The sequence below is a fragment of the Hyla sarda genome, chromosome 11, assembly GCF_029499605.1.
Source record: "Hyla sarda isolate aHylSar1 chromosome 11, aHylSar1.hap1, whole genome shotgun sequence".
Lineage (NCBI taxonomy): Eukaryota > Metazoa > Chordata > Amphibia > Anura > Hylidae > Hyla > Hyla sarda.
In genome coordinates, this window is record NC_079199.1 from 101,552,533 (window position 1) to 101,573,685 (window position 21,153).

At 46.4% G+C, this 21,153-nt stretch overlaps 1 protein-coding gene and 1 long non-coding RNA gene across 6 annotated transcripts in view; both read left to right on the forward strand.

Annotated features, from left to right (window-relative positions):
• The first annotated feature begins 1,097 nt into the window (after window positions 1–1,097).
• LOC130295381 (uncharacterized) lies at window positions 1,098–8,056 on the forward strand. Its single transcript, XR_008848809.1, has 3 exons — window positions 1,098–1,176; window positions 5,665–5,690; window positions 7,715–8,056. It is a non-coding gene; the product is annotated as an uncharacterized LOC130295381 (long non-coding RNA).
• Window positions 8,057–9,282: 1,226 nt separating this feature from the next.
• The window catches only part of INO80 (INO80 complex ATPase subunit), a 79,826-nt gene continuing 67,955 nt past the window's right edge, over window positions 9,283–21,153 (forward strand). Inside the window, exons 1-3 of one of the 5 annotated variants that reach the window (XM_056545528.1) lie at window positions 9,283–9,611; window positions 17,447–17,637; window positions 20,636–20,802. In XM_056545528.1, the coding sequence (XP_056401503.1) occupies window positions 17,495–17,637; window positions 20,636–20,802 (310 nt within the window). In that variant the 5' untranslated portion in view covers window positions 9,283–9,611; window positions 17,447–17,494. The other 4 variants (XM_056545530.1, XM_056545529.1, XM_056545531.1 and 1 more) reach the window with 4 other exon arrangements.

Here is a 21,153-nt window from a genome sequence, read left to right on the forward strand (position 1 = left end):
GTAAAAGATAGAAATTTGGGGGCCCAGATGGCGTTTTATTTTGGGCCTAGATATTTCTGACAAGAACCTTGTGCGGCGGAGCAGTTGCCCATAGCAACCAATCAGATGCCATTTGCTTTCATTTTTATAAAGGGCTTCAGAAAGATGGCCGCTGATTGGTTGCTATGGGCAACTGCTCCTCTGTTCCCACAAGTGCTTCTTTAGTGCACTTGTGGGAAGTTTACCTCATAGGAGGGTAGATTTAGTAAAACCTGCGTAGAAAAAGAATGGTGCCGTTGCCCATAGCAACCAATCAGATCGCTTCTTTAATTTTCCAGAGGCCTTTTTTTCTTTAAATAAAAGCTGCGATCTGATTGGTTGCTATGGGCAACTGCAACATTTTCCCTCTACACAGTTTTCGATTAATCTCCCACATGGGGCAAATTTTTAAAAGATTTCCCTCAACTCCACAAAATTTCCAGAAAAGCGACACAAGGAACAATGATAAATCCCCCCCCCCCTCCTATAGAGATAAAAGATAGACATTTGGGGACCTAGATAGAGTTTTATTTTGGGCCTAGATATTTCTGACTAGAACCTTGTGCAGCGGGGCAGTTGCCCATAGCAACCGATCAGATTTAGTTTGCTTTCGTTTTAAAAAAAAAGGGCTTCAGAAAGATGGCCGCTGATTGGTTGCTATGGGCAACTGCTCCTCTGCCCAAGGATTGATGAATCTGCTAATGAGAAATGGAGACTCAGATTGTTACGCATTGTCCATAGACTATAATGGAGAATGGCTGAAGACATGGAGGTCCTGTTTTCGGTCTATAGTGTACAGCACCGTGTCATGGCTACCGGGACGACATTTTCCATGTTTACTGCCACAGTTCGTCTTTGGTGTCCAACCTCCGCCTCTCCAGCCGTTGCAAAACTACAACTCCCAGCATGCCTGGACAGCCAACGGCTGTCCAGGCATGCTGGGAGTTGTAGTTTTGCAACAGCTGGAGGCACTCTGATCATAGAGGTCTCAGTTGTTATATAGATTTGTGGTGTCCAACCTGCGGCCCTCCAGCTGTTGCAAAACTACAACTCCCAGCATGCTGGGAGTTGTAGTTTTGCAACAGCTGAAGGCACCCTGGTCATAAAGGTCTCAGTCATGCGAGGTCCCGGTCATAGAAGGTCCCAGGCGCCACCACGGTAAGTGACCAGCTGGAGGGACGCAGGTTGAACCCCCACGATATAGACGACATCTTTCTAGTAGTGATGAGCAGCCGGGGCCATATTCGAATTTGCGATATTTCGCAAATATATTGACGATTATTCATATATTCGCTATGTTCATTCACTTTTTTTTCCATGCGAAAATTTGCATGGAAAATTTGTATAAAAATTTGCATGTGAAAAAACACAGACCCACGTGATAGACCCATGTAAAAGACCCCTATTCGTATGGAAAATTTGCATAAAAATTAGGATGTAAAAAAAAAGCTAAAAATAAAAAGAACATTCCTCATTAAGAATATGTAGCGCTATACGAAATCGCGGAGGGCCGATATTCGCGATAAAAGTTTGCATTACGAATATTCGTGCTCAACACTACTTGCTAGCAGCTTATAGAGGACAAAGATGGCGGCTGTCTCTATAGACCATCAGTGTCTATAGTAAAACACAAGGGTCCTGTTCCATCTCACAGATCTACAATACAGAGGTTATCCAGGATAAGAAAAAAACACGACTTCTTTTGGCAAAAAAAACAGCGCCACTCTCGTCTACAGGTCGTGTGAGGTACTGCAGCTCAGTCCCATCACTTCAAAGCAGCCGAGCCGAGAATTTGGGGAGATGTGTAATAGTCTCTAGTGTTGAGCACAAATATTCTTAATGCTAATTTTTATCGCGAATATCGGATTTCGAGAATATTTCGAAGATAGTGCTATATATTCGTAATGACGAATATTCAATTTTTTTCACATGCTAATTTTTTTTTCTTTTTTCCCACATGCAAATTTTTATGCGAATTTTCGCATGGGAAAAAAAGTGAATAAACATAGCGAATATGTGAACTCCGCGAACATAGGACGAATAAGCGCCAATATATTCGCGAAAAATCGTGAATTTGAATGGGGCCCCTGGTGCTCATCACTAATTGTGAATGTCACGATTCGGCTTACGGGTTGTGGATCCGCTGTGTCAGCGAGGGATTGGCGTGGACCGTGCTAGTGGACCGGTTCTAAGAGGCTACTGGTTTTCACCAGAGCCCGCCGCAAAGCGGGATGGTCTTGCTGCGGCAGTAGCAACCAGGTCGTATCCACTAGCAACGGCTCAACCTCGCTGACTGCTGAGAAGGCGTGGGACAGAAGGACTAGGCAGAGGCAAGGTCAGACGTAGCAGAAGGTCGGGGGCAGGCGGCAAGGTTCGTAGTCAGGATGGATAGCAGAAGTTCAGGTACACAGGCTTTGGACACACTAAACGCTTTCACTGGCACAAGGCAACAAGATCCGGCAAGGGAGTGCAAGGGAGGAGATCAGATATAGCCAGGGCGCAGGAGGAAGCCAATTAAGCTAATTGGGCCAGGCACCAATCATTGGTGCACTGGCCCTTTAAGTCTCAGAGAGCTGGCGCGCGCGCGCCCTAGAGAGCGGAGCCGCGCGCGCCAGCACATGACAGCAGGGGACCGGGACGGGTAAGTGACCTGGGATGCGACTCGCGAGCGGGCGCGTCCCGCTGTGCGAATCGCATCCCCGACGGCCATGACAGTGCAGCGCTCCCGGTCAGCGGGACTGACCGGGGCGCTGCAGGAAGAGAGACGCCGTGAGCGCTCCGGGGAGGAGCGGGGACCCGGAGCGCTAGGCGTAACAGTGAACAGGAAAACAGAGCTAATTTCTTCCAAAAACAGCGCCACACCAATACTTGTGTGGTATTACAAATTGGCATCAAATGAAATGAGTTGCAATACCACAAACAACCTGAGGACAGGGGTGGCACTGTTTCTGGAAGAAATCACCTCTGTTTTTCTAATCCTGGATAACCTCTTTAAGTGGGAGCCATAAATGGAGCCTGTGTCACAGATGTATCACACTTTTACACATATATAAATCAGAAATTACACACATACTTACTCAATAATAAATTATTGTTCTTTATATGAAAATTGCTGAGCTGGTGAGGCACATCCTCCATCTTCATTACCACAAGGATTCTCCTCAGCCACCATGGTTGCCTTAGTTGTTACAGCTGTAGCTGTGCTTGTAGATTTAGATTGGGTCACCTCCCTTTTTCTAGACAAGTCTCTATATTTTCTCTATCGCAGAATGTAAGTTATGAGGTAAAAATTTAAGGTTATGGTGTGAGGTAAAGCTGTGAGGTAAAGATGTTAGGTTAAGGTGTGAGGTAAAGATGTGAGGTAAGGTGTGAGGTAAAGATGTGAGGTACAGATGTGAGGTAAAGATGTGAGGTTAAGGTGTGAGGTAAAGATGTGAGTTTAAGGTGTGAGGTAAAGATGTGAGGTAAAGATGTGAGGTTAAGGTGCGAGGTAGAGATGTGAGGTAAAGATGTGAGGTTAAGGTGCGAGGTAGAGATGTGAGGTAAAGATGTGAGGTGAAGGTGTGAGGTAAAGATGTGAGGTGAAGGTGTGAGGTAAAGATGTGAGGTAAAGATGTGAGGTTAAGGTGCGAGGTGAAGGTGTGAGGTAAAGATGTGAGGTGAAGGTGTGAGGTAAAGATGTGAGGTCAAGGTGTAAGTTAAAGATGTGAGGTTAAGGTGTGAGGTTAAGGTGTGAGGTAAAGATGTGAGGTAAAGATGTGAAGTCAAGGTGTGAGGTACAGATGTGAGGTAAAGATGTGAGGTTAAGGTGTGAGATAAAGATGTGAGGTGAAGGTGTGAGGTAAAGATGTGAGGTAAAGATGTGAAGTCAAGGTGTGAGGTAAAGGTGTGAGGTACAGATGTGAGGTTAAGGTGTGAGGTAAAGATGTGAGGTTAAGGTGCGAGGTAGAGATGTGAGGTGAAGGTGTGAGGTAAAGATGTGAGGTAAAGATGTGAAGTCAAGGTGTGAGGTACAGATGTGAGGTAAAGATGTGAGGTTAAGGTGTGAGATAAAGATGTGAGGTGAAGGTGTGAGGTAAAGATGTGAGGTAAAGATGTGAAGTCAAGGTGTGAGGTAAAGGTGTGAGGTACAGATGTGAGGTTAAGGTGTGAGGTAAAGATGTGAGGTTAAGGTGCGAGGTAGAGATGTGAGGTGAAGGTGTGAGGTAAAGATGTGAGGTAAAGATGTGAAGTCAAGGTGTGAGGTAAAGGTGTGAGGTACAGATGTGAGGTAAAGATGTGAGTTTAAGGTGTGAGGCAAAGATGTGAGGTAGAGATGTGAGGTGAAGGTGCGAGGTAGAGATGTGAGGTGAAGGTGTGAGGTAAAGATGTGAGGTTAAGGTGCGAGGTAGAGATGTGAGGTGAAGGTGTGAGGTGAAGGTGTGAGGTAAAGATGTGAGGTCAAGGTGTGAGGTAAAGATGTGAGGTCAAGGTGTAAGTTAAAGATGTGAGGTTAAGGTGTGAGGTAAAGATGTGATGTAAAGATGTGAAGTCAAGGTGTGAGGTAAAGATGTGAGGTTAAGGTGTGAGGTAAAGATGTGAGCTAAAGATGTGAGGTGAAGGTGTGAGGTAAAGATGTGAAGTTAAAGTGTGAAGTAAAGATTTGAGGTAAAGATGTGAGGTAAAGTTGTAAGGTAAATAAACTAATTCTTTACTATTCACTTGATAATCTGATTTGGCCGAAGGCCACTATGTTATTGTGATGACCCACGGGTGTATGGCGGGACCACGAGTGTAGCGGTGTGAGTGGTGGGATCAGATGGTATTAACCCCGGGGGCAAGATGGTATTAACCCCTAGTGTTTGTGACACCAGTGTGGTTTTAGGGTTCCGGAACACCACTCGCCCGGTTTCTCCGCTATCCCAGTTGCTAGAAGTGAAATGAGAGTCCACAACCAGTTATGGTCAAACGGAGGCTTTACTGAGTATTAGACAGGTGGAATTATCTTCACAGCTAAGGCCAGATTTCCCAGAGAGGTGGCCAGAACCCAGAAGGACCTCGCAGCTTGCTGGACCAATACTTGTTATTAACTTGACTTGAGATTGGACTTGACTATATTCAGCACTTGACTATTTTCAGTGACAGCAGACATGGACTTACTGGAATGACTGTAGCTTTTGGGGTCTTCCAGACGCTGATCACTTGCACAGAGATCTCTGGTGGTTGCTGTCTCAGTAAAGACTGATGGTACAAGAGAGTGAATTGTAATGGCCGCCCCCTTATATAGTGGGGGGCTGGACTAAAGACCATTGGTCAAGCTGCAGGTCATAGGTTAAGCTGGTGCTCTCTGGGAGAACATGTGACAACAAATCATGTAACTGCATAACATAACATGTGACAGACACAGGTCCTTGAGACCTCCCACAGGTCCTTTGTACTACCTATACATAAGGAGACTGTCTAGGCATTAAAGTGATATACACAACATTATGGAACAACAGGGGAAGGCCTTGCAGAGGAGCCCCCAGGTCACTGAGGGTCTCAACCTGACAGGGCCTAAGGGTAGTACAGGACCATGTCCTGTACTGGGACATCACATTATCATTCAGTATTCCTATACATTATATGTACTCAGAAATGTATAATTTTCTTCCTTTATTTTTTCAGAGACGTCACAAAAAGTCTCTAAAGCTGTATTACAATTATTGGTTTAATTTAGTCACTGGCAGTGATAGATAAGCATTCATAGTTCTGTCTGTATGAGATTTTTTCTATCTGGGCCCACACTCTTACCTCTGTATATGGTGAGGATACTACTTTACTTATCTCTAAGGAGCCCCATATCTGTAGGTACAGTCAGGGGCCAACGTGCTGCCTGTGCAGACCCTTCAGCTGTACAAGGGCCATGAATAGTGCAATGTCTTCTGTCTCCCCTAATCCGCTCATCATCTGATGACCTCTCAATGCATAGGGAGAGTAGAGGGGCTCGCTCGGTCTGTCAGTCCTCCCTCTCCCATAGTAGTTGCACTGTCCACTAGGTTCTTCGGAATGAGGTCATGCTTGTGCTTCATCCCGTCATCTGGTCACAGGAAGACCATGCCTTCTGAGCACTTCTGTGATTGGCTGACACATAATCATACACAATTTTCTGCCAGGAGTCCCTACCACTGTCAAGGTTGGCTTCTGGTTAGGCCTTAAAATGTGCGTGACTGCCGCTGTATACTGCTGAGTGTCGACACAAGAAATAAACACCAGACAAAATGTTGGTATATATCTCCTTCTCAGCATACTGGCTAAGGAGCTGTCCCAATGAGTTCTGTCTATTATACGGAAGTACATTGGTTTTTACATTTGACAAAAAGGGGAGGTTAGTTATCACGTCAAAATCATCATGTTATATTTTGATTGGTTATTTGAGTACAGTGATCCCCCGACCTGCGATGGCCCAGACATACGATAATTTCAACATACGATGGCCTCTCAGAGGCCATCACATGTTGAAGGCAGCATCAACATACGATGCTTTTGTATGTCGGGGCCATCGCATATAGGACTATCTGGCAGCGCAGACTGCTTCAGCTGCCGCCGGATAGCCGTTTAAGGAGCCCCGTGTGGTCCGGTGATGGTCACTCACCTGTCCTCCGACGTTCCGGACCGTCCTCTTCGGGGTCCGCTGCATCGCCGTCGATCTCCTTCGTCATCATCACGTCGCCGCGCACTCCGTCCCATCATCCAATAGGAGCGGCGTGCGCAGTGACGACGGCGATGAAGAGCGACGATCCCGGCCAGCAGAGACGGTCCCAGAGCGGCGGGGACACCCTGGGGATGCGGCGACAGCGATGGAGGGCGACATCCAGGGCAGAGGTGAAGGTCCAGAGCGGCGGGGACAGGTGAGTATAACTTCCTATACTTTACAATGCACGGATCCCTCAACATACGATGGTTTCAACTAACGATGGTTCATTTGAAAGGAATTACAATGGTATATTGAGGGACCACTGTATTGCGCCTATATATATTAGCTTATTAAACATTCATTTCTTTCTTGGCCATAGTTCACTGATGTTGCCATCCCCCTATTCTACCAGAAAATTCCGGATATATCTGCCCTTCTGCACAGTCTATATGTCTTCCAATATTTTGTCTCCAACTTTCAACTCCTCTTCTTATCTTGCGTCGTTTGGCCTCGTCCCAAGGTCTTCATCTTCTTGGTCACAAGCAAATAGCAAGCTGATATATCTCACAAGGAAAATGTTTTTCTGCAGTATATTAGCATATATATGTATTTTTAATATATATATATATATATATATATATATATATATATGTGTGTCATTCACCCTAAAGGTATGCCAGTGGAGGCTCCGATTGGTCAATGGGCAATTTTCCGAGCTTTTCTCAGTCAAATGATGTCGTCCGACTGGGCAAAATGTCTTTGAATGCATCGTAGTGACATGTCTGGCAGTCAATGATGTTTCCCCAAGAGGTACACTAGACAAGAGTAGCCTCTGAGAGCCTTTTAATAAGACTGCAGGGGAAGCACTGTTATGCCCTCTTGTGGCATGAAATCAGACCACACCTGTAATCATTTACTTATCTGTCATTCGCAGCAATCCAGCATTTCTGTCTGCGTGCATTTTTATTATTATTGTTATTTGTCAAGACTAAAGTGTCAGACGTTACATAACCTTCAATCTGTACCCTCCTTACTTCACAGGTCGTCTATTCAGAGGTCAGGACCCCTGAAGATCTACAGACCCCAATACTGAGCGATCACACATCACTGTGTATAGAGTAAGAGCGTGTTATCCTACACCAGTGTTTCCAAAATAGGGTGCCTCCAGCTGTTGCAAAACGACAACTCCCTGCAGGGCCGAAACGCCTCACCTTTGCTCATGTTTATCGTGTACCTGTATTTTTATATGCAATAAAGTATCCTGTTCCTGACCTACCTGCGCTGGACAACCTCTTCTTGTTTGCACTATATTATGAACTACACTAACTTTACAGCCCCTGTAGCATAGTCAAATAATTCCTGGAATACCCCTTTAATTTGTGAGGAAATGTAACATAAGACCATGTTCAGATGTTGTATTCTTTTTGGCAGAAAGTTTCCTGCTGGACCCTCCATCCTCGGCAGGTGCCGAATCATCAGTTGGCGCTAAAAAGACTCAGAAATGCGCCGTCTCCATAGATGCATTTGTGAGCGGATTTCATAAAAAGAGTTAACATTTTGCCGCTAGATGTTTCTGTGCATAGAAATTCCGCCGTCTGCACGGTCAAGCAGAATCTCATCGAAAACAATACTTTAGCGAAACTTCCGAGCGAAATTTTTCTTCTGCCGAAATTCCGCCGTATGAACGAGACCTAACAGCATAAAAACAAAAACTGAACCCTTTTATTTTTTAATTGACTTTACATTTTACGGTGTCAATTCTAAGTCTACTTGGTCTCATAAAATTAAAGGGGTCATCCAGGAAAAAACTTTTTTTTTAAATATATATATCAACTGGCTGCAGAAAGTTAAACAGATTTGTAAATTACTTCTATTAATCTTAATCCTTTCAGTACTTAGGAGCTTCTGAAGTTAAGGTTGTTCTTTTCTGTCTAAGTCCTCTCTGATGACACCTGTCTCGGGAACCGCCCAGTTTAGAAGAGGTTTGCTATGGGGATTTGCTTCTAAACTCGGCGGGTCCCGAGACACATGTCATCAGAGAGCACTTAGACAGAAAAGAACAACCTTAACTTCAGAAGCTCATAAGTACTAAAAGGATTAAGATTTTTTAATAGAAGTAATTTACAAATCTGTTTAACTTTCTGGAGCCAGTTGAGATTATATATATATATATATATATATATATATATATATATATATATATATATAATTTCCTGGATAACCCCTTTAAGAAAAAAAGAACCCAAGCCCCTCTGTGGCAAAATAAAACGTTCTAATAAAACCGCTCTGGAATGTTTACGAATTGAGAAAAATAAAAAACATCACGGCACAGAAGAGGTTAATAAAACGCCTTTTCGGAGGATCATGTGGGAGATTTATCAAAACCTGTCCAGAGGAAAAGTTGCTGAGTTGCCCATAGCAACCAATCAGATCGCTGCTTTCATATTTGATAAGGCTGCTACAAAATGAAAGACGCGATCTGATTGGTTGCTATGGGCAACTAACTGTTCCCCCTGGACAGGTTTCGCTAAATCTCCCCCCAACAACCATAGAGCGCCGCACGCTTTACAGAGCGGCACTGGCAGGCTGTTCCCTCACGCCTTTCTTTTTTTTTTTTCTACCTCTATGGTCTGATCGGTTGCCAAGGTTAAATCCGTACGTCACTTCTCCCCCTGTGAAGTCTCGCGATGTTTCCCCCCTGAAAAATTTGCTTGTTCACTGAAAGTGACGTCACGTCGGCCCGTGTGGCCAGCGGAACAGGATAGACCCGACCAATCGAGGCGACTATCACATCGATGTCGACTTTCACGAAACCGAGGTGAAATGAGCAGATCGAGCGGCGGCACCCGCACGGCCGCCCGCCTACTGGTCGCCCTCACACCCGGCCGGCCTCCCGGAGTCTTCTCAGCGCCCTGGAAGCGGGCTTTCGGGTGAGATGGTGAGGATTGGCTCGATTGCTCTGGCCTGGGTAATGGCGCCGCTCCCCCCACCATGGCTCCTTGTCTCCCTTCTCCCTTAGACTGGGAGCGTTGTCGCGACCTGCAGGAGCCGAAGTGTTCAGGGCCGCCCGCAGCACATCCTGCGACCCAGCCGCCCGAACCGGCTCCGGAGACGGGGGCCACAGGTGAGGAGCGGCGGCCGGTGCGGGGGGACGGTCTCCGGCCTCTCGGTACAGCTCAGCCGCGCTGCAGAGGCCGGAGGGGGACACAGGGGGCGCTGTGTGTGGCCCCTGACTGTGGCCCCTGGACGCATCCCTCGTGCCCCGTAACCGATTCGCCCATCCGATGAATTGGGACTTAATTGGGACATTTTTATTAATTACCCATAAAAACATAGATTAAAAAAACAAACAAAAAAAAAAAACCCTCCAGAAATATTTAGGGTTTTAGTTAAAATTTTTACCATATTCATTTAATTTTTTTTTCCTAAATCTGGGCCCTGGGGCCTATACGGAACGTGACAACAGGCCGTGTCTTCTTAAAGGGACCTGACACCTTTTGCCCAAACTGCAGGCAGGGAGCGCCGTCCCGACTTTCTATGGCAGTGTTTCCTAACCAGGGTGCCTCCAGCTGTTGCAAAAACTGCAACCACTCCCCATCTCGGTGTACAATATCACATGTATTCTGCAGAGGGACACTTGCCCGACCCTTCTCTCCTCTGACACCCAGTGTCAACATAGGCCATAGTACACTTAAAGCAGCGTTTCCCAGGTGGGGTGCCTCCAGCTGTTGCAAAACTACAACTCCCAGCATGCCCGGACAGCCTTCGGCTGTCCGGGCATGCTGGGAGTTGTAGTTTTGCAACAGCTGGAGGTACCCTGCTTGGGAAAAGCTGCTTTATGCTTTAGTATGAAACCCTGACTGATGCCTCTATCTGTGTATAGGCTCAAAATCTTAAAGGGATACTCCACTTTAAATAAGCCCATCCCCTATTATAAGTGATTGCGAGGGTCTGACCTCTGAGACCCCCACAATCTTCTGACTGGAGCCGTCTTTCACTTCCGATTGGGCCACCACTGCACAGCACAAGGAGGCCATCTTGGAAAGTGGAGGCTAGCGTTAGAGTGCAGCGGGGAAAAGCAGCGTCCGGATGGAAGAGACGGGAGATGGTGGAGAGCCACAGAGGTCAGACCCCCTCCACAATCAGACACTTAGACCCTGTCCTGTCCTTTATCATAAGTGGAGTACCCCTTTAAGATTTCTGGTCTATACACAGATAGGGAGAGAGGTGTCACTCAGGTCTTAGCAAGGAGTGGAGTGCCCCTTTAAGATTTAATGGTCTATACACAGATAGCAAGAGAGGCGTCAGTCATGGCTTAACGGTTAGTGGAGTGCCCCTTTAAGATTTCTGCTCTATACACAGGGAGAGAGGCGTCACTCAGGGCTTAGCATGGAGTGGAGTGCCCCTTTAAGATTAATGATCTATATACAAATAGCAAGAGAGGCGTCAGTCGTGGCTTAGCGGTTAGTGGAGTGCCCCTTTAAATGTGCACTGTCAGAAAAACATTTGACATGTTGTAAAGCATATATAACCAATAGGTTTTGCAATTGTTTTCATTAGAAAATTTTCAGTATTTCATAGTGAAAAATCCAGTCAAACAACTGAACCCCCCCCCCCCCTGCCTGCTTGGACACATACTAGTCCTGCTGTGTCCATGAGTCATCACCTATGTCATGGACACACTTCTTTGATTGACAGCTGTCAGTGCAGGGGAAAATCCTCCCACTGTCATCTTGTGTCCCACTATTGTCAGTGAGGACATGCTGGGAGTTGTAGTTTTGCTAATGCTAGGGGAGATGTGAGCAGACAGTATACTGAGGGAGGGGGCGGAGACCTGCACAGTGAGGCCACGCCCCCTCCCTTTGAGAGGAATTCAGACTAGTGAGCTAAATGAAAAGTGTAATAAAAAAAAATAAAAAAATAAAGGAGCGAGACACATAAAAATTACATGTACATGGTCAGGATTAGGTACTGAGTGATAGATTAAAAAATAAGTTATTTTGTTGGATCTGATGGGTACGCTGTAAGATTAATGGCCTATACACAGGGACAGAGGCGTCAGTCAGGGCTTAGCGGGTAGTGGAGTGCCCCTTTAAGATTAATGGTCTATACACAGGAGAGAGGCGTCAGTCAGGGCTTAGCGGGTAGTGGAGTGACCCTTTAAGATTAATGGTCTATACACAGATAGGGACAGAGGCGTCAGTCAGGGCTTAGCGGGGAGTAGAGTGACCCTTTAAGATTAATGGTCTATACACAGGAGAGAGGCGTCAGTCAGGGCTTAGTGGGTAGTGGAGTGACCCTTTAAGCTTTTTGGTCTATATGCAGGGACAGAGGCGTCAGTCAGGGCTTAGCGGGTAGTGGAGTGCCCCTTTAAGCTTTTTGGTCTATACGCAGGGACAGAGGCGTCAGTCAGGGTTTAGTGGGTAGTGGAGTGCCCCTTTTAGATTACCCTCAAGGAGTAGGAGGAGACTATATGGTGCTGAGCAAAAAATGACCGGATACCGCTCTTTAATAGAAAATAATAAAATGGAGGTTTGTTAATAAAATTACAGGCGTGTTTTGAGGGCACCTCTCGCTTTAGGGCCTGATGAGGAAAGGTGTGTTCTCTTGAAACGCTTGGTCTGTGTCTTAAAATGCGTTCCTGACTCGGCGGAGCATCCTCTCGGAACACTTTGTCCATAATTCTCCAGAGTCTCTACACGTGTTTGTAATTAGAGTGTGCGCTCAAAAAAGCGTCCTCTGTTCAGCGTGGCCTCGAAACCATAATTCAAAGTCTCTCGAAACGCGTTCTCTGAAGTCGAGTATCTCGAAGCACGTTCGTAATTCGAAAGCAGACGCCTCCTCTCAAAAATCCGGCCGTTATTTGAAGAGAAGCCTCTTGAAACGCTTTGTCCGTAATGTGAAGATCTTCCCGAAATGCGTTGGCTGTGAGATCACACTGTGGGAATGCGCTGTGTGTTATATGAAGAATGTCCTCGCAAAACATATTGGTCATAATTCCAAGAGGAGTTTCCTTTTTGCAACGCGTTCATAATTGTATTAATAAACCTCCATTTTACCAGGGCCGGGGGGGGGGGGGAGCAGCTGCGGGGACCGCCCCAATGACAAGGTGACGAGTAAATCATAGTGTAGCGCTGTCCAGTGCGGTATTATATATGGGGCTGTGATTAGTGTAGAGTGCGCGGTGATCACAATACACGTAAGTTACCTTTGCAGTGAGAAGCTATTTGGGGAGAATAATGCCATACTTGTCTATCCCTGGTTCCCTGCAGATCCTGTTTAGCTTTTTCTGTTTCCCCCGATCTTCTCTCCGCTTCTGATATGATCGTTTGTTGCAGGACCTGCCCAGTTCTGTCCTGTCTCTGCCACTGCTTGGCTAAGCCGGCAGGTCCTGCATCGAGCGCTCGTCTCAGAAGCAGGAAGAACCCGAATAACTGACACACAGTGAGAGGTGAGGGGACACTAATAACTGACACACAGGGAGAGGTGAGGGGACAGTAATAACTGACACACAGTGAGAGGTGAGGGGACAGTAATAACTGACACACAGGGAGAGGTGAGGGGACAGTAATGACTGACACACAGTGAAAGGTGAGGGGACAGTAATGACTGACACACAGTGAAATGTGAGGGGACAGTAATGACTGACACACAGTGAAAGGTGAGGGGACAGTAATGACTGACACACAGTGAAAGGTGAGGGGACAGTAATGACTGACACACAGTGAAAGGTGAGGGGACAGTAATGACTGATACACAGTGAGAGGTGAGGGGACAGTAATAACTGACACACAGTGAGAGGTGAGGGGACAGTAATGACTGACACACAGGGAGAGGTGAGGGGACAGTAATAACTGACACACAGTGAAAGGTGAGGGGACAGTAATGACTGATACACAGTGAAAGGTGAGGGGACAGTAATAACTGACACACAGTGAAAGGTGAGGGGACAGTAATGACTGACACACAGTGAAAGGTGAGGGGACAGTAGTGACTGACACACAGGGAGAGATGAGGGGACAGTAATGACTGACACACAGTGAGAGATGAGGGGACAGTGATGAGGGGGACACTAATGACTGTGTCACACGAGGGGAGATGAGGGGGGGTGACACTAATGACTGTGTCACACGGGGGGGAGAGGAGGGGGGGGGGACACTAATGACTGTGTCACACGGGGGGGAGAGGAGGGGGGGACACTAATGACTGTGTCACACGGGGGGGGGAGAGGAGGGGGGACACTAATGACTGTGTCACAAGGGGGGGGAGAGGAGGGGGGGACACTAATGACTGACACACGGGGGGGGGGGAGAGGAGGGGAGGACACTAATGACTGACACACGGGGGGGACACTAATGACTGTGACACGGGGGGGGGGGAGAGGAGGGGGGGACACTAATGACTGGGACAACTGACTGATCATATAACGTCACATAACGTCCTGTTGCATGACGACTCCTTACATGACGTGCGCCATTCTGGCTCCTAAGTGTTTTTGGGTGGGACCTCTGGGGGTGGGAGTACCCCTTTATACACTGATGTCCCATGGCTTCCAGTCCTGCACTTATTGCTGATTTCCGTATATTCTAAAATAGAGATGATCAGTTCTGTCGCCTCAGTCACTGGTAAATGTCCCAAAAACCCCACAAGATTGTGTATGGGGGTACGGAGATAAGAGTACACCCTCCATGTATCTATTCATTCTCACAACTGCAGGGGGCCGGGAGGTCGGACCCCCGCAATCAGACAATTATCTACTATTCTGTGGATAGGTTTCTACTGCTGGAATACCCCTTTAAAGGGCCACTCCACTGGAAAACAATCATTTTTCTGGCACCCGTTGATTTAAAAATAAAACTGATTTTTTATAATTACTTCTATTAAAAAAAAACTTAATCCTTCCAGTACACTTTAGCTGCTGTATGCTCCACAGGAAGTTCTTTTCTTTTTTAATTTATTTTCTGTCTGACCACAGTGCTATCTGCTGACACCTCTGTCCTTGTCAGGAACTGTCCAGAGCAGGAGAGGTTTGCTATGGGGATTTTCTCCCACTCTGGACAGTTCCTGACACAGACAGAGGTGTCAGCAGAGAGCACTGTGGTCAGACAGAAAAGAAATTCAAAAAGAAAAGAACTTCCTGTTGTGCATACAGCAGCTAATAATTAATGGAAGGATTAAGATTTTTTTTTTTTATAGAAATAATTTACAAATCTGTTTAACTTTCTGGCACCAGTTTATAAAAATAAATAAATAAAAAAAATCCAGTGGAGTACCCCTTTAAGTCAAAATCAGATGGGTGGGTTGGACGCCCTGCACTGCGGAGTGATCAGCTGATTGACGGGATATCCCCTTTTTAAACCAGTGTTTCCCAACCAGAGCGCCTCCAGCTGTTGCAAAACTACAACTCCCAGCATGCCGGGTTCCGCAGGACAATGTTCTGACCAGTTCAAGTTGGCCAAAGTCTCACTTTTAAAGGGGTACTCCACTGCTCAGCATTTGGAACAAACTGTTCCGAACGCTGGAGCTTGTGACATCATAGCCCCTCCCCTCATGATGTCATGCCCCGCCCCCTCAATGCAAGTAGATGGGAGGGGGCGTGGCAGCTGTCACGCCACCTCCCATAGACTTGCATGGAGGGGGCGGGGCATGACATCATGAGGGGAGGGGTTATGATGTCACGTGCTCCCGGCGCCAGCTCCAGCGTTCGGAACAGTTTGTTCCAAATGCTGAGTTCCCCTTTTAAGGCCTTGGGGGTGTCGCCTAGGGATAGAGAGAACACTGCTCGCCAGGAGTCTTAAAGGGGTACTCCAGTGGAATTTTTTTTTAATTTATTTATATATATTTTTTTTTAAATCAACTGGTACCAGAAGGTTAAACAGATTTGTAAATTACTTCTAGTAATAACAGTTGGTTTAAAAATAAAACAGATTTTTTTTAATTACTTCTATTTAAAAATCTTAATACTTCCAGTACTTATTAGCTGCTGTATGCTCCAGAGGAAGTTGTGTAGTTCTTTCCAGTCTGACCACAGTGCTCTCTGCTGACATCTCTGTCCATTTTAGGAACTGTCCAGAGCAGGAGAAAATCCCCATAGCAAACATATGCTGCTCTGGACAGTTTGTAAAATGGACAGAGGTGTCAGCAGAGAGCACTGTGGTCAGACAGAAAAGAAATTCAAAAAGAAAACACCTTCTTGTAGAACATACAGCAACTGATAAGTACTGGAAGGGTTAAGATTTTTTAATAGAAGTAATTTACAAATCTGTTTAACTTTCTGGCACCAATTGATAAAAAAAAAAAAAAAATATATATAGTTTTCCACTGGAGTTCCCCTTTTAAAGAGGATATCCGAAGATTACAACTATTCACAGGATAGGTGAAGGATTTCTGAGGGTCAAGGTGGGTGACAAACGGGACTCAGTTATCACAGAGGGTCTCTTATGTCATGTGACAAGAGCAGCAGTCAATTTAATTGGGAGGAACCTTGTGTAAACAGTGCAGCAATCCTGTGGCTGGTGGTAGAGGCAGGAGAGCAGCAATCCTGTGGCTGGTGGTAGAGGCAGGAGAGCAGCAATCCTGTGGCTGGTGGTAGAGGCAGGAGAGCAGCAATCCTGTGGCTGGTGGTAGAGGCAGGAGAGCAGCAATCCTGTGGCTGGTGGTAGAGGCAGGAGAGCAGCAATCCTGTGGCTGGTGATAGAGGCAGGAGAGCAGCAATCCTGTGGCTTGTGGTAAAGGCAGGAGAGCAGCAATCCTGTGGCTGGTAGTAAAGTAAGGAGAGCAGCAATCCTGTGGCTTGTGGTAGAGGCAGGAGAGCAGCAATCCTGTGGCTGGTGGTAGAGGAAGGAGAGCAGCAATCCTGTGACTTGTAGTAGAGGCAGAAGAGCAGCAAACCCATGACTGGCAGTAGAAAAGAAGTACCATGGCTGCCAGTAGAGGCAGGAGAGAAGCAATCCTGTGGCTGGTGGTAGAGGCAGGAGAGAAGCAATCCTGTGGCTGGTGGTAGAGGAAGGAGAGCAGCAATCCTGTGGCTGGTGGTAGAGGCAGGAGAGCAGCAATCCTGTGGCTGGTGGTAGAGGCAGGAGAACAGCAATCCTGTGGCTGGTGGTGGAGGCAGGAGAGCAGAAATCCTGCGACTTGTAGTAGAGGCAAAAGAGCAGCAAACCCATGACTGGCAGTAGAAAAGAAGTCCCATGGCTGCCAGTAGAGGCAGGAGAGAAGCAATCCTGTGGCTGATAGTAAAGGTCGGAGAGCAGCAAACCCATGTCTGACAGTAGAGAAGCAGTCCCATGGCTGCCAGTAGAGGCAGAAGATCAGCGATCTTGTGGCTGGTAGTAGAGTGGCAGGAGAGCAGCAATCCTGTTTCTGGTTGTAGAGGCAGGAGAGCAGTAATCCCACAGCTGATAGAAGAGGCAGGAGAGCAGCAATCTTGTGGCTGGTAGCAGAGGCAGGACAGCAGCAAACCCATGACTGGCAGAAGAAAAACAGTCCCAGGGCTGCCGGTAGAGGCAGGAGAGCAGCAATCCTGTGGCTGGTAAGAGACTGGAGTTGTCCGGGCATGCTGGGAGTTGTAGTTTTTGCAACAGCTGAAGACACACTGTCAGGAAAACACTTTTCTAAACACTCAAACCCTGACCAGTCAAAATAAAAAGAAAACACATGTACACTAAAAGATAAATCTGTAAATACTATTTTTTTTTTCTTTGAACACATTTGCTTTCATTTATATTTATTCTGCATGTCATTTAAGAGTTTCTATTATTTTTTCTGCTTCAGCTTTTATCTCTGTGAGGTATTCTCTCTGTATGAAGAAAGGTTGTGTCTATGGCCTCAGACCTAGACGCCACAGAAGATGGCTATTCTACAGAACTCGCAAAGCCTCTTTATCTCCAGTATTTGGAGCGAGCTCTGCGACTCGACCAGTTCCTCCGGCAGACGTCGGCCATATTCAACCGAAACCTTTCCAGGTAACACTTCGACTGGATGGGGAATTTTATTTATTAATGTCCTATAAAAAAAAAAAAAAAAAAGGGGGTTTTATGAAGTATCAAGTTAAACAACTGACCCCTGGGATCCCTGTGTATTCTCAAGACCCAAGCTAGTGGGTGTAGACTAGCTGTACACTGAACGCACACAGAAGACAGGATCCTGTTCACCTATATCTCTATAGCACAGGAGCAGCAGCATGGAGTACATTATAGAGCAGTGTAAGCTGGGACATGTAATGCGTAACATGTAATGGTATGAAATAGAACACTTACTACAAGCTTCTGCAGCTTCCTCCTGTGTGTCTGATTTCTCGAGCAAGCTATTTGTTGTAGACATGCTGCTATGTCTCCCATACAGTATACACACACAGAAGAGGGGATCCGGTTTCCCTATATCTCCATAGCACACCCTCAAAAGTAGCAGCAGCATAGAGAACATTATAGAGCAATGTAAGATGTGGATTTTTTGTGTAACCTGCAGTGAAATGAGATAGAACACTTACTCCAAGCTGCTGCAGCCGTCTCCCAGGTCTGTTTTCTCGAGCAAGCTAGTGGGTTTAGACAAGCTTCTATAATATCTCCTGTACACCACTGCACACACACACAAGAGGGTATTCCTTTTCCCCTATATCTCTATGTCATACCTTCAGAAGCAGCAGGAGCATGGAGAACAGTATAGAGCAATGTAAGCTGTGAATCCAGCAATGGGATAAGATATAACACTACAAGCTGTTACAGCCTCCGCCCGTCTGTTTTCTCTAACAAGCTAGTGGGTTTAGGCGAGCTTCTATTATTATTATTATTATTTTTTTAATTTACATATGAAGAACAAGGACACAATCTATAGGATTAAAAACATTGGCCCTCATTTACTATTCTAAACCCGACTTGTTTTGTCGGGTTTTTTTGGCGCATCTTTGTCTGCGACATGTCGCAGACATCGTGCGCCAGTCTGCGACACGGTGCAACATTTTTTCCCGACGGACCCGATGTGGATTTTCCTAAACCCGAAAAAGGGGCGTAACCCGACATTTCTGAGCTTTCCCACGTATTTATTAAGGTTTCCAACCCGAATTTGTTGAATTGTTGTGGATTTTTTCCTGACAACTCAGGAGTTGGAAACCAAAACCAACAAAACGCACGTGCGACAAACAGGATGCGACATAATAATAAATACCAGAGAAAAAAGCAACATAGACTTACAACCCGATTTTCTAAGTAAATGAGGGCAATTATGTGGAAACTGCTTCATAGGAGCAGCAGCCTGGTTTCCCATAGCAACCAATCAGTGCTCACCTTTCATTTTCTCTGGGAAGAGTAAAAAGCTGAACTCTGGTCGTGGTAAACAAGGCTGCTTTTCCTGCCTGGCAGTTTCCACACCAGGCCTTGTATATCTAGGACCGTTGCCTAACATAGAAAAATAATAAATTTTCCATAAAAAAAGCAAGTTTGGTTTGATGTGATTCAGTTACATATAAACCCAAAAATTACAGAGGTAGGGTAAAGGATGGATTTAGAGCCTAGGTCTCCCAACTGCGGACCCCCACCTGCCGCAAAACCACAACCCCCAGCATGCCCGGACAGCCATTGGCCGTCCGGGCATGCCGGGAGCCGCAGCCCCGCAACAGCCGGAGGCCCGCAGCCCGGAGACTACAGAGTTACGGATTTAGATTGAGAAATGTTGAATTCTGTAATATGGGACAATTATAGGGTAAGTTTCAGATTTGCGTTGTCTCAGGAAATCTCGCCATTTCTGCCACTAATTTCTTACAGGGGGCATAGGGAGTAACTAAAAGAGAATCCTGTCGCAGTTGCGTCACCTACGCACCAGGTGGCGGTATTGTTTTATTGTTTTCACGCAAATTCTGGAACTGCTGGCCATGCAAGATACGGTAGGTAGCAATGCACACGTATATAATGGCGGAGGCAAGCAATTTCTTGGGGAATTTTCAAAACCAGTGTCACATGATCATGTGTCGGTAATATCGGTCATAAAAGCGACGGCAGTATCACAGGCGGGCTTCTATGATTTGCCCCATATACTGGGTGATCCTTCTCCCATATCTTTCTATAGTGCACTCTTAGAAAAAGCAGCGTGGGGGACATTATAAAGCAGGACGGTGCAGGTTAAACTGTGAATCCAGCACTGGAGCGGACGAGATATAACACTCACTACAAGCTGCTATGAGGTTTGCAACTATAGGTTTTGATGTAGAACGTGAACATGTCCTTAGTTGAATAAGTCACTTGAAGTTCCACCAGATATCTTCACACACATGCCCAATCTTGTGTGTGTGTTGAGTGTAGTGTGTTCTAAATAGTGTCTCCAGCTGTTGCAAAACTACAACTCCCAGCACGTGTATTCTGCAGAGGGACACTTGCCTGACCGTTCTCTCCTCTGACATCCAGAGTCAATATAGAGTCGAGAGGCCACTAGCTTGTTAAAGAAAACAGGGTGAGACTGTAGCAGCTTGTAGTAAGTGTTATATCTCATCCTATTGCTGGATTCACAGCTTACACTGCTCTATAATGTCCTCCTTGCTGCTGCTTCTTCTGAAGGTCTGCCATAGAGATAAAGGGGAATGGAATCTCCTCTTCTGTATAGTCACAGTGCAGGGGAGACCTCAAAGAAGCTTGTCTAAACCCACTAGCTTGCTTGTGAAAACAGAGAGAAACAGAGGAGGAGGCTGCAGCAGCTTGTAGGAAGTGTTATATCTGATCCCATTGCTGGATTAACAGCTTAAATTGCTCTATAATGTTAACAGATAGTTGAGAGGCCATTGTATACATAGAGAAGGGTGTTCCAATCAGGATGCCTCCAGCTGTTGCAAAACTACAACTCCCAGCATGCCCGGACAGCCGTTGGCTGTCCGGGCATGCTGGGAGTTGTAGTTTTGCAACAGCTAGAGACACATTGTTTGATTAAAATGCTGTTTTAATGTATCTGATTGCCATTAAACTCCTCAATATCTTGCAGTGACGACAGTGAAGACGGTTTGGATGAATCGTCGCATCTTACAGAGTCCGAGGATCCTTCCCTGCAGGTGAAGGAGGAGCCGGTGTCCCCACTGCTAGGAGATCTATCCAGGGAAGGGATCTCTGGGGTCTTTCCTGTTAGCTCTCACAATGGAGTCCTCCAACCAGGTATGTTCTTTACTTATTAAAGGGCTACTCTGCCCCTAGACATCTTATCCCCTATCCAAAGGATAGGAGATGTCAGATCGCGGGGGTCCTGCTGCTGGGGACCCCTCGTGATCTCCCTGCACCAGCTGGCGTTTGTTTAGAATGCTGGCTGCGGCACCACAGGTTCGTGACATCAAGGCCACGCCCCCTAGTGATGTCACGTCCACGCCCCTTTAATGTAAGTGTATGGGAGGGGGCGTGATGTTCATCACTCTCCCTCCCATAGACTTGCCTTGAGTGGGAGGGTGTGACGACATGATGGGGGCGTGGCCTTGATGACAGCGCCGCATTGCTAGTCATCATGCACAGAGC